This window comes from Exophiala oligosperma (genome assembly GCF_000835515.1).
Source record: "Exophiala oligosperma strain CBS 72588 unplaced genomic scaffold supercont1.34, whole genome shotgun sequence".
NCBI lineage: Eukaryota > Fungi > Ascomycota > Eurotiomycetes > Chaetothyriales > Herpotrichiellaceae > Exophiala > Exophiala oligosperma.
In genome coordinates, this window is record NW_015622851.1 from 52130 (window position 1) to 65561 (window position 13432).

At 49.4% G+C, this 13432-nt stretch overlaps 2 protein-coding genes across 2 annotated transcripts; both read left to right on the forward strand.

The window, feature by feature from the left end:
• Nucleotides 1–3080: 3080 nt before the first annotated feature.
• On the forward strand, nt 3081–3524 carry PV06_11476 (uncharacterized protein; the record flags this gene model as incomplete). The annotated part of the gene is made up of 1 exon (XM_016413161.1): nt 3081–3524. One exon carries the CDS (start codon nt 3081–3083, stop codon nt 3522–3524), a length of 444 nt encoding a protein of 147 aa, XP_016256471.1.
• Nucleotides 3525–8383: 4859 nt separating this feature from the next.
• Nucleotides 8384–10800, forward strand: PV06_11477 (uncharacterized protein; the record flags this gene model as incomplete). Its single annotated transcript, XM_016413162.1, has 6 exons — nt 8384–8639; nt 8745–8793; nt 8931–8982; nt 9035–9357; nt 9414–9790; nt 9848–10800. 6 exons carry the CDS (start codon nt 8384–8386, stop codon nt 10798–10800), a joined length of 2010 nt encoding a protein of 669 aa, XP_016256472.1.
• Between the last annotated feature and the right edge of the window lie 2632 nt (nt 10801–13432).

Consider the following 13432-nt stretch of genomic DNA (forward strand, 5'->3'; position numbering starts at 1 on the left):
CCGTGATCGCACGCGTGGGTTTGGCATTTGATGAGCTGATCCGCCAGTTCTGATGATGTCAAAACCAGGTCGATAGTGCTCTCCAGGTTTCCTGCCTGCCATGTCTTCGTGCCTCGGGGGAGGAGGCTGCATAGGGAGTGTTCCTCCATCAGCTCAATGACGGCATCCCCTTCCCCCTGCCTCGCTGTCGAGACCTCATCTCCTCCCCAGAGTTGGTCGTGGCGGTTGAAGTCTCCGGCGAGGATCACATCCGTCCTGATCCCACCTCCGTCGCGGAACCTCTTGATCGCTTCCCCCAATTCCTTCATTTCTCTCTCCAGTGCCTCCTCACTGCCCCCCTGGACGTAGACTGACACCATCAGCACTTCTCGGTCCGGGAGCCGGAGTCGTGCCGCGGTGAGGTCTGCGGACGCCACCGGTATCTGCACCGCCTCTATGTCGCTCCGTATCCACAACATGCTTCGGATCGGCCACGCCGCGTCCCTTGTCATCGTCGGCGTTAGTTTCGTCCAGTTGCTGTGCCACGCCGGGACCGTCACCACCGTGTCATCCCTCATCCTCGCATATGGTTCTGAGATCGCTAGCACTCCATATCCCCTAAGTGTCTCGTCGTTTAGTAGGCTCTGTTGAACCTCTCTTCTCTTGCCTACGTTGAGTTGCAGGATCTGAAAGGTGCTATGCATCAGTATGCGGGCGGCGCACCGGACAGTTTCCGCTGAATGCTTCGTGCGGCCCCTCACAGAGCTTGCATGTCGGCACCGAGTGACAGCTGCTGTGATGGTGTCCCTGCTGGGCGCATCTGCCACACGTCTGCGTTCGCATACACGAGAAGGCCTTGTGGCCCATTTCCCAGCAGTTGTAGCACTGTATCGGACCGTTCCGTGGTGTGAACGGGTTAGTGTATCCAGATTCTCCGTTAAGGTGGAAGTAGTTTTCGTCCAGGAGGCGTTTGGCGTCGCAGGCCTTGGTCAGGTACACCACCATCGACCCATAGTCCTTCCCGGAGTCCTTCTTGCTGAGCCACGCCACTCTGGCGATGCTGACCTCATTTTCGGTGCCCAGAGCTTCTGCCGCGCCGGGAAGGACGTTGCCTGCATTGTCGATCACAGCTGTCCGGTTGGCGTTGTCCACCTTTATCGGGTATAGCTTGTCCCTCAGCACTTTCAGTCCCGGAGTCGTGGTTTTCTGTATCGCTTCCTTGACGAATCGTGCTTCCTCCTCACTTCTACAAATCACTTTGACTCGGTTTGGGTTCCGAGCCTCCTTGGTCACCGCCGCACAGCGCCATTGCTCTTTGTTTTCCATTGCTCGGAGCTCTCTCTCGATAGTCTTCCTGATTTCTGCCACCTGGGCCTTGTCTTTGTCCTCTCTCGCAACCCCGGACGTGTCGATCGTGCAGAATGGCGCCCCAGCAAGAACTGACGGGGTGTTGTTCGACGACGAGAGCGTGTGTACGTTACTGGGCTGGCTCCCTGGTGGGGTGCGAGCGATTTCCGCGTATGATGCCTTTGGGCTCGACTGCCCCGACGTGGCCGGAGCTGGGCGGGGTGAGACGGTATCGAGTCTTCTCAGAGCCTGTTTTAATTCTTCAGACCACTCGGATTTAGTCTCCAGAAGGGCGCGTTCAAATTGCGGAAGGAATTCGCGTGATTGGCGCTGCAGGTCCTCGATCGTCTTGTGCTGTTCATTGACCGTCTCTCGCAGCTCTCGGATCGTGGTTTGCTGTGCTGCAACGACGTTCTGGAGTCCCTGCATCGTACGGCTCTGTTCCTGGATTGCGTCTTGCTGCTTCTTGATCGCATCATGGAAGGCTCGGCTCATGTTATTTGTCTCATTTTGTTGCTCTCGAAGCACCATTTTCAATGATACTAGCTCCCTTTGCGTGTAGCCCATTGCCTCGAGGAGCTTTTGGAACATAGCTTGTCCGGTCTCAGAGGCGCTGTCGGCCACCTCTCCGACGCCAGGCGCGCGTGTTGCCTTGGGCGCAATGGGTCGGGTAGCATTGTTCGTGGCCTTTCTCGAAGTCGTGCTTGCATTTTCGAAGGAGTGTAGGGTCTCGCGGACCTTCATTGTCGGTTTTGGGGCGCGACTTGGTCGTTTCGGCGACGACGCGCGTGTTGGTGTTGTCGGTTCCACGTCGCGTCCCACTTCGCGTCCCACTTCGCGTCCCACCACTATCTCCGCCATCGTGTGTTGGCTCGGCAGGGCCTCCTACGGGCACCAACTCTCCAGATATTTGAATGAATGATTTGAATGATTTGAATGATTTCGATCCGCCTCTCTCGAATCGCGAATTCCCAGTCTGCCTCGTAGCATACAGAACGGCTGCATGACTTCTTATGCACCGGCCTCCAGATGCGCCAATCAGAGGAGAGTTGATGCATACGTACTTCATGGACGCCTCACCAAAAAGGCAGGATACCATTGGTCACACATCTCCCGGAAATGTGATGCATCAGTGTACCACCCAAAGTACCTAGGCCTATAAGTGTAGGACAGAATCTTCATCTACGCAAACACCATCTTTCTCTTCAATATACAATCCAAACCTACTAACCTGCATCATATGGCCCTTGGTAGTGAATGCTTCTGCCACTGCATTCACTACTAGGGGTCATCTCTTCTCATTCACCTTTCCTATGTCGGACTGTCACTTGTTTCTCCTTTGTTGGAGGAAGGTTCGGAGGCACTGGTATGAGCTCCAACTGGCACTTGATTACTGTGCTAACATCGCTACAGGTAGCAACAGCATTATCGGGTTTGCGTGTCAGGGTTTCAGCTGTCTGATGCGAGTTGTTGCCGATCGGCAACAGACGACCTGTGTCAATGTGAACACTTCGGCGCCATGGATAACTTGATATCTGCCAGATGCTGCCTGGATCGTCCCAGTTGTTTTCCAAGATGGTGCGCCACCACGCTCGAATGTGCTCTGTGTCAAGCTCACCAGTGTAGGGGACTTTAAATTGCCGGACCCGGATAGGTCGTAAAAAGGTGTCCATGCAAAATCGCCCGAGCCACAGCTCAAACAATATCTGCTATACTGCGCCCCATTGCGCTAAACTTATTTACATACAGCCACGATGGTTTGGTCGGACCCAGACAAGAGGATCGTTATACCTCCTGAGGAAGCAACCATCGACCCTAAAGAGCTAGTCTGTGACTCTTCGCTACACCAAGCAAGTCGTTCAGATGAAATCTTGAAAGGCGGACCAGTGGAAAAGCTCCCATACCAAACATCCCATGGAGTCTGCACGCAAGGATATGAATATGCTTTGCTTACTTTGACACCTCCAACTCAATTGGTACCTGGGAGTCAATCGAATGCTCTCCAAAATCTTCGAGAGCATTCCGTTTTCTCTGTCACTTCCGCTACTCTGTTGGGCAGCGAATCATCAGGGAGTCCCGAGTCTAGTTATGAGGATGGCCACTCACCAATCTCGAACCAAGGAAACAGTCAAATGCTACACCAGAAGGAGCCGGATAGAACGCGACGAAAGAGAAAGAAGCCGGAAGAGCTGGCGTGAGTATTGACCCAGGCTACAGGCTTCAGTGTATAATAACTTTGATTAGGGCATATCGGAACAAGAAGGAAAAGCCTTACAAGTGTTTAGAGTGTACACGGGGTCACACTGACAAACGAGACTGGCAACGACACATGGTGGCTGACCATCGCCTGCGCGCCGCAATGGAAGGTTTAGATGTTTCTAAGATCCATTGTAGAATTTGCGATGCTTCATTTGATAATATTCGTAGGGATAGGTTAGTTAGACACATGAAAAGAAAACACCCGCAATGTCTATAACACGGCGCATACCAAATCGTGTGCAATCCATGGGTTTCTTTGCGAATGGAGGTGTGCCTAGCACTTTCAATCACCATTACAAGACTAACCTCAGCAAAAGCGCGCCGAGCGTCTATGCAAGCCTTTAAAACAAGGCAGTGTTCGTTTTAGTGGATTTGAAGGAGCCTATGTGCGTGTTGAAAAGATAGAAAAAATTCGTCGTGGACAAGGGTAACGAGCAAAAAGCCTGCGCTGATATCGTAAACAATCTCATCAGCAACTATAATGTAGAAGTTTCTCTAGTTTAACCTTTTGTGACGTTCGTGTGTATACTACAGTACCGGGTGTACTGTAAGACTTAGTCTGAACTCAAAGCCATAGATATCATATCATCACTGTCTTCAAACTCTTGCCATCTTGAGGATCGTTGTTTAGTCTTTTTTCCTACCCTCCCTCCGGTCTCCTTCTAGACGTTCCTACTAAAAGCCGAAGAAAAATCCTCTTGCAGCGTCCTATGTTTTCGTCTAAATGCATATCCAGTACATTGATTTGTAAAAGACTCCTGAAAACACACAAGTATTTTGGGGTGACAATCTCACAGAGTGCGCTTCATTGTGACGCTTCATACGGGAGGTGCGTATCATACTGGGCCCATTACCAATCGCACAACGCCAACTTTTCTTAGTGATTATTGAAGTGGCGGTAAGGCGTCTGCTCTCAGTATGCTTCTTTCCGTGCCCAAAAGAGTCAGGCGAAAGTGAAAACACGACTAGTGCCCATTTCGTGGACCTACACTTCGCAATAGGCCGTAAAATGGGTTTCTGCTTTAGCCTTTAACACGTCTTGACACCTCGTTGTTGAGTGACATGTGGAAAACCCTAGTCATAGAATCTCAAAATAGTTCTGCCCACTTCTATAAGGTCTCTGTCTAAATAATAACGTATGATCTTCCTAGTTGTAAATAGAAACTTACCGCAGGTTTGGATAAAGCTGCAAATCATCTCTAACTTATTGGGTGAGTTCTGGCGCGCTTTGCCCACCAGGAAAATGCATGCCTCGCACTTAAACAGGAGAATAATGAGATACTATAAGGTGAATAGAAGAGGGTTAAAGTAGAAGCAATGGAAAACTCTCCAGATGTTCCTTTGAAATCGTAATTATAATAGGAGGTACTGAGATTGCAGCGGCTTGAAGCTAAGCAGCATCGACCATTTCCGCGTGCACGTTGCGGAAGTTCATCGAGTCTCGTTGTGACCCTCAAACAGGTAGAATAAATATCTCCGTATCCATAGGTAGAACAAACGTATCTTATCTAATATTCATGTCTTTGAACTTACAGAAACACTATCTCCTAAAATGTCATCCCTTAAGTGTTAAGTACTTCAGCGCGAAAAGAGACATCCGTCAGGCGCCTCATCCAATGATTATGTTGAATGGCATTATGGACTGGAGCAATATTAATCGGATTCATCTACAAAAAGGATTAGATTCCACCCATTTGCCATCTAATAGCAGCAGTGGTTGCGTGATCTTTTTATCCTAACTATTTTAGAGGTTAACGAAAGGTCATTTTCTGAATCCAAACTGGCAAAGTGTTTGCGCAAGTATCAGGTAGCATTTGAAGCTTGAAGCTTGGAACTTGGCTATTACCGTCCTTAAAGTGAACAATGGACCTCACTGCTAGGGACAAAAACACCAAGCCGTACGCAGCCTGTCAGTACTGAACACAGTCGAGAGCCGACAAGAAATGTATTAATAGACATCAGAACTATAGCTTACGGAGGTAGAGGTCTTTAATTACCTAGGTCGCACTATGATATAAGAATCTAATTTGGTGTGGCTTTCGTCCGGTAGGCTTAATATGCAATCATCATGGAGAATATTGACTCTCCTTTAGCACGCGAAGGCGATAGTTATTTATACTGACGATCTGTGTCGTATTTCTAACTGTGCATGAGATAGCTTGATTCGAGCGCCGAGGAGCTAGAGGGCCTGCTGTGCCGACGTGAAGATCAGCTTGCTGATGTGACGTTCGAAAGAGATAGACTGCAGCTCGAGCTGGAGCAGTGCAAGGACGCCTTATGCGAGAAGGTGCATCTCGTCCAAGAGCGAGATGGCACAATAGAGGCTCAGAACTCTTTGCTTGGCTTTGCCTGGGTGGAGGCGCAAGAACGTGAGCAGGAACTCATGTCTCTAAGGGCCTAGGCGAGCTTGCTGCATGCAGGAGAGGACGAAGAGCTGGCTACAAAGAAGCGCAAGATATGTCCATGATGCTCATCACGTGGGACCAAGTTAACCATTCTCCACGAATAGCGCATGCCTTTATTCGTTTCCGAAATCCTACACTTGTGATCATAACTCGTCAATAATGCCTATAACAAGCTAGATATTCTAAAGTTTCTATCGTCTTAGATCTAAATTACTTGTACGGTTATGAAATGCCGGATATGTCTTTTGTATGAGTCTTTTGTATGAGTCTTTTGTATGAAGTCCGTTGGTATCTCATTTTGGCACATGCATCACTACATGGCACTCGTTTCACTCGTGCATTAAAGGAGATGATACGATCTGTGGTATGAGGCCAGGCGCTGTAAGCGAGAGTATACATTGGGTTAATATTTGCTAACGCTGGTTGCTGAATGTAGTGGTCTTAGCCTAAGCGTTCCTTAGCTGACAGTCCCGTCCTCCCTGGGCTGGTCCTCTGATGCTTCACCTGACGATAATGCTTCCATGGTTTTAGTCGTTGTAGCTGCCTCCCCGACCCGTCCCGAAGAAAGCGAGCCGTCGATAACATTAGACGTGGCTGGACTGTAGGTGAACAGACTGGACGATCCCTACGACAGTGCTGCCATGTTTATCGTGGCACCTCGACTTTCGGGGTTGAAGCTGTCTTCAAGAATGGCAATAACCTAGCGCTGTTTCGCGATCAAGTCTTCTTGCAAGCGGAAATGGTCCGAAAGCTGCTGATTTTGCCGTTTGAGCTCGGCATTTCTATTTTCGAGCTCTCTATAACGGTATTCGAGCGACCGCGACTCCGCCTTCTGCTGCTGAAAGATATAGTTGAGAGAGTGATTTTATTCAACCAAAAATTTGGCAATGCAGCATCCACCAGAATGACCTGATCCATCCATAGTAACGAGTGAAAGCTGACCGAGGTCAAAATGCTAGAGACTGATACTGTCTTTCCAAGGAGCGCGGCAGGTCATTTAACGCGAGCCCTATGGTCCCAAGACATCTCTTCGTGTCATGAAATGGACAAAACCAAACCCTGCTTCGCTCTACCTAGGATCGTGCGGGCGCTTGTGGTAGGTTTAAGATTCCCGCCGCGACGTCTTGTCAACAAACAGTCTCGCATATCGTGCTTCCACTAAGTAGCCATCAACACCGCCGTGCGCAGATAAACACAAATAACTCCGCAGTTAAGGCGACAGCAATTACAGTCATGAATTAAGGTTGAGTTAGCGTAGCACCTAAAAGTCTCATGACTACGGCACGGTACAGTACTTTACTGTCCTATGGTGTGCAAGAAATATAGAGAAACGCGATAACGTATCAATAAAAAGTGTTAATTCTCGTCTGGAGCTTATTGACCACCGACCTAGTCTAACCAATCTCATGTCTTCAATAGGCATTATAATATTGTGTAAACATGCTCCATATCTTCTTTATAACGTTTATTTGTCGCAAGTAATCCTTCGCAGTAGAACGCTATAACCAGAAGCAATCGGTCGAGCTCTTGCGAAAAGCACAAGTTCGTCGCAATACTTTCTCGCAGATAGCCAGCCTCTTTTGTCTTGCTGATCAAATGATCGAGCAACTGATTCGTATGTCGCTGAGGACCATCTTTTGCAGCTCGCAGGGCCTTTGGTCTTAGTCCCAGCTCTACCTGGTCCGGGAGACTCTTCCTCCTTCGAAACAAGGCCGAGAACTTTTTTCCGATGTGGAACTATGTCATGCTGTATTCTCGATTGTAGTGCCTGTGAATAAAAGCCATCAACCGGAGCAGACAGGCTGATATATATATTCTGCGAGCCTTTGACGGCAATAGCACTTGTCTACTTGGTCATATTTGACTCACCTATCCGTTCCTTAAAGCACAAGCTAACGCACATTCTGTGCGAAAACCAGTGGCATCTTATTATGTATAGTATAGCAGCTAGGGATATGGTTCAGACAATCCTACAAGATGACAGGCAGAAGCGACATGGCGATTTGGTTCTATTTTTTTGCCAAGCAAGCTCCTTTCTATTGCCGTGGTTTTAATATTATATTAGCATCAGAACTCTGTGGTTTCGCTCCCTTATGTCACGTCTTCGTAGCCCGTGCAAATTCATGCATGGCATGCTTGTCGATAGGATCTGCAAAAGACTTTCTCGGAGCGACCTATCATCCGTGCAACCGTGTGACCCGTGTTCGGCTTGCCCGTACCAGAGAAGACGATTCTGCCAAAAAGCCTCTGCGCTGCTACCTAATACCCTTTTTGAGTACCTATTGCATTTTTCCCTCCCTGTAGACTATGATTTCTTCCCTCTCGTTCACTTGAATCTGGTCATTACACTCTCCAGCTCTTGGGAAGCCTGTCATTGTCTCAGTCTCGCCAGAATGGCTTCCTTCGACTTTTTCCTCGATAATAACTATAGCTCCGAGTCGCCTTCTTCTTTCGGCGAGAGTGACTCTTGTTATGAAGAGTCTACCGCTTCCACCACGGATACCAGCGATCTTGAGGACGGCGACGGAAATACTGCCAATGCCAACACCGGCAGTCATACAGGCCAGCTGTTCGGTGGAAACATTCACCCGCTAGAATACTACAAGCGCGCGCTGGCGTCATTTGATGAAGCGACTATACCAAGCCGCCGTACAGAAGCATTCGAAAAACAGCTGGAGTCTATGCAGGACCAGTAGACGCTGTATGGTTCTCCGAACACCTCTTCCATATCCATGCTGACAATGTGCCTTGCAGTTTCTGCGCCTAAGTCCTCGAGAAGAAGTCGCAGGAGTGTTTTAAACATGTAAATGCTGCAATGCTCTATCATTTTTTTGACTGGCTATTAAACCAGAAGACCGGCAAAGATGGCCGAAAGAAGAAAGGCATAAAAAAGGAGAGCTCTCTGCAAACTAAGTGGAAGCATTTCTAAGGGGTATATAGAAGAAGTATGGGAAGAAGGCTTGACCCGGAAATGATCGACAAGATGCAAGGCGTGAGTCGCCTCTTCCTTCTCACTCAAGTACGAATATGCTGATGCTATGCAGTGTCTGATGAGGTTGTCGGCTGAGCACGGTCTGAGCCGCCAGAGAAGAAGGAATCGCTGCATGACGATTCAAAACCTCCAAGATCAGATCTTGACAACCTTAAGCACGACCAAAAAGTCATTTCATCTCGGCGAAATTCGCATTCTGGCCGTCCTCTTTCTCATCATGATGGCCCCGACGGGTGCTCGTCCGACGTCCATCCTGAAGCTGCGCTTCGGAGACATCCAAGTACTGCGTGCAAGAGACCCGGACGGTGGTCCGCACAGAAATATCATCAAGTTCACAACGGAGTTTACCAAGGGCTACCTTGGGGCCAAGGACGCGTGCGTGCACTGTTTGAGACAGCCCGTTGACCCGGGATACTGACTCAATTGAATAGGACCACCACGTACATTCCAGAGACTTTTTTCGACTCGTCCCTGTCTCTTAGCATGCACGTATATCTACTAGGCATCCTCTTTCGTCACCGGGCGTTTCGTGTGCGGAACCTCAATTCACCTCGACAACTGAACAAGCTGGAAATCTACTCTGGCGAGCTAGAGTTGCCCATACCTTTACAGCCTGAGCTGCACGATGTGTGCATATTTCGACGACCTTTTAAAACCTTGACCGGATATGAGCTGTCTCCCAAGAAGCCCATCACTTACGCCATGATAGCGGCCTGGACCAAACAGATCGGAGAGATCATGGGCCTCGAAATAGGCACGATCCCGTACAATCTCCGGTATAACGCGGGGAACGAATTTAATCAGAGCAGTTAGTACCGCCCGAATATGTCGCCGGGCCTTTGGTTTCACTAACAATGCAATGTAGATGAGGTCAGCGATGCGCTGCGAAACTTGATGCTCGGTCATGCCAACTCGGACCCCTTCCAGAGACACTACCTGGGACGTGAGATCTCTGCAGATCCAATGGCCATCATCCGTGGTCTCAGGCCACAGCAGGCTTTGATGAAGCAGTCCTACAGCATTGGTCATTCGATCAGCCAGCGGCGGCCGTTGGGACTAACCAGGGCGCAATCCTTATCCGTCTGCACCAATCTCGAGGTGGCACAGCTGAAGAAAAATCTCGAGAACCTGCCGCAGGGGTCAATAGAGCACATAAATGTGAGGCGCCGGCTGCGGAACTTGACACAATCACTCCAGAGGGGCCTGAAACAGAAGATCAGGGCCGGGTGGACGAACGACCAGGCTATAGAGGACATTGAACGCCAGCTGCGAGGCGATCCATTCGCCGACACTCCAGCGGGTGACGACATCCGTCGTCAGCTCCCAGCACAGCAGCGTCTCATCGCGGCGATCACGGCTCCGGCATCCACCACGATCGAAGGCGAGTGCCAGCGCAGGGACCGCGCTATTGAGGCTGTCATTGCATACTGCGCCTTGCAGGAGGGTCCGACTGTTCGTTCCGGCACTTTGACCATCCGCAAGATTCCGCACTCCAAGGCCACTCGTGATCAACCCGAGGATAGTCCCGCGGTCCAGGCCGCCAAGTCCGTCATTGCCACGGAGGAAAATAAGCGGCCCAGGAAGTGTTTTCTTTGCGTCGGCGCCGCACTCTCCTTAGAGCCAGACGATCCTTCCATAGAGGAACTAATCCGCGAGTTTCACAGTCCTACTGACCTATCCAAACATTTTCAAAGGAGGCATCTAAAACTCCTGCTCACGGAGAAACTTGAGTGCCTGATTTGTCAACAGTCACTGTCTGACAAAACCCATTTGCAAAATCACGCTCTCAAGGTCCACGGAACACTATCCAAACCTTGACCTTCTGTTTTCAGCATGATCCGGGGCCTGAGGTCGCAGCATCTCATTCATTGCGATCTCTACAGGGTAACTCCTGTCTGAGGATAGAGGAGGTTCAGGTGGGTATTATGCAGGAGACGGGTTGTTTTAAGGTTAAATAATATTTTATTTACGCATATACAGTAGTAGAGTACTGCAGATTGTGTGTTCCGATGGTTATCGTCTTCATACCATTTTCTTCAGTTCCTCGTTCTTGTCGCTTAGTTGTCATTCGCTGAAGCCGCATTGGGAGCTGTCACCTGTACCGACACTGGGAAACTTTTTGGCTGTCATTGACGGTCAGCAGTTGTCGATACGGATGACAGGTCATAGCTATACAATGTCTTCAGGTGAGGCAGGCCACGAGTTGTCAGTGGTTTTGAACTCATACAACCGGCCTCTGTGGCGGAGCAAAATGTAAACATCAGCTTGGTACTTTCGATGCACCTGAAGTCCGTTTCTCATGAAAGTGCGCCACCTCTTTCTGAAGTTTTCGGCACTCCTATCCCTCTTTGGCGGATGAGCATTCGACGTGTCCATTCTGAATTGCGGAGATGAATGCCGAAAATTCGCACATTTCACGGACGTAAAGCCAAGTCTTTAAGTTCAAGGCGGGCTCTTAGGACATCAATTGACAAGAAGTCACCTACTTTTCAGTGATGAAATGAGTTAACCTCATACCGACAACTGGTCAAGGCCAAATCTTGCGGATGAAGCAGATTTATTGAGATTGTACAGTATAGAATACGGAAAATTTAATTGAGCCTTTTTGTCTAACAAGAGTCTGGCTAACCCAGTATCGAATTAGGCGGGGCAGCTACTCGTCTAAGCATATTCGTTTCCGCCTAGGCGGCTTTTGACGCTGCTCGGGCGGAGACAAGTCTGTGAACTCTCGCGTAGGCAGCTTGCCCACTTGCCTTTCGCCTGTGCGACATCCTGCCCGGCCTAAGCAGCTTCACGCCTAAGCAGCTTCACGCCTAAGCAGCTTCACGCCTAAGCAGCTTCACGCCTATTTCTCGTCCAAGCAGCTTCTCGCCTAAGCGGCTTGAAATGCCTAGGCGCACAGCATCCCTCGCCTACGCACAGCAACCTCGCCTACGCACAGCACTATCGCCTACGCACAGCAACCTCGCCTGCGCACAGCACTATCGCCTGCGCACAACTCGCCCCACGCCTCGCCTGCGCAAATAATAACCACTATCGGCCGCGCACAGCACACTCGCCCAGCACACTCGCAAATTTCAGAGCAGATATTGGGTTTTGGAGACCCATTATACGTCATTGCGAGCCTATCCATCGTTCAGGAATACAAATCGAGAACCTCAAGGGTATCTTGTGAAGGACGAGAGTATTTTCTCAAGATAGCACGGTTTCCACACGAGAGAAGGTGGGTGACTCAGGAGATCCAAGCCTACCATCAGCTAGCACCCTACTCTCTGGCTCCGGGATTTATCGGCTATGTTTTCGAGACGTGTCGAGATCGCGTTATCGGCTTCTTAATTGAGAAAGCCGAGGGGCGTTTCCCTGAGCTTAGTGATCTTGAGGAAGCAGAACAAGCTCTCGACTAACTCCATCTCTACCTTATTCATGGCGATCTTGTCAAATATAACACCATCATAACGCGTCAAGGACCCAGGTTCATTGATTTCGAGGCATCAGTTCTTGTTGGTACGAAGGACTGGAGCAGCAGTGCAAGAGATGAAGAGAAACAGGGTCTTAGAGCTAAACTAGCTGATGAATCTGGAGCTGGGCGTCCTTGGTAGTAACATAGACTTAATCGGGCCCTAATGAATGCCTCATGAATCGTATCCTTCTTCGGCTAATGCTTCGGGCAGCTAGCACACGCATGCGTAGAGGCCTTTTCTTCCTGTCTGTCCACCGAACCGCATTGTCCCCCTTCCTTTGTATGTTTGGCACATTTAACAAATTCACCGTTCCTATCATGCCCACAGGTGTAATGCATATACCACTGAGTACAGGTGCTGGGGAGGCATATTGCTTAAGAATTGTAATACACTGTAGAAGCGTGAGCTGTTGGGAGAATAAGTGACACTGAACTGAACCTCACCTGCACGCGTTCGACGGCCGAGAGAGTCGATGGTCTGGATGAAAATGAAGAGCAAGACGAAGAGCTTGCACCTGACAAGCGAGTGAAGCATTCGACGGGAGCTCTCCCAGCACAGAATCATTTAACATTTAACAGCAGCCTACAGCGTCTCGCTGTCCATAATCAGGCAGCGCACAGAGACTCTGGAACTAATTTTCTCTTTCTCTTCATTCTCTTGCGGCCCTGCGGAGTTAACTCTGATGGCAGGAGAGAAACACTTTTCCTACCTGCCGTTAGTTTGAGCATCCAAGAACTTAGGAGGAATACTCACAACTTCAGTTAAGGGCGGGGGCCAAAATTTGTCTGTCGCCTTATTGACAAGTTGCCATGTTGCCTTGTCAAGAAGCTGCCTCATGAACTCAAGTAACAAAACGGCCAGAACCCCAGAATTCGACGCGAGATATTCTCCCCTTGAGAGTACAGTATCGCGCCAACGACACATCGAGAAAGTAAGAATGAATGCATTTGGTCGATGGTCCTTCGTTGCCAGAAAGTTGACGTAAGGCA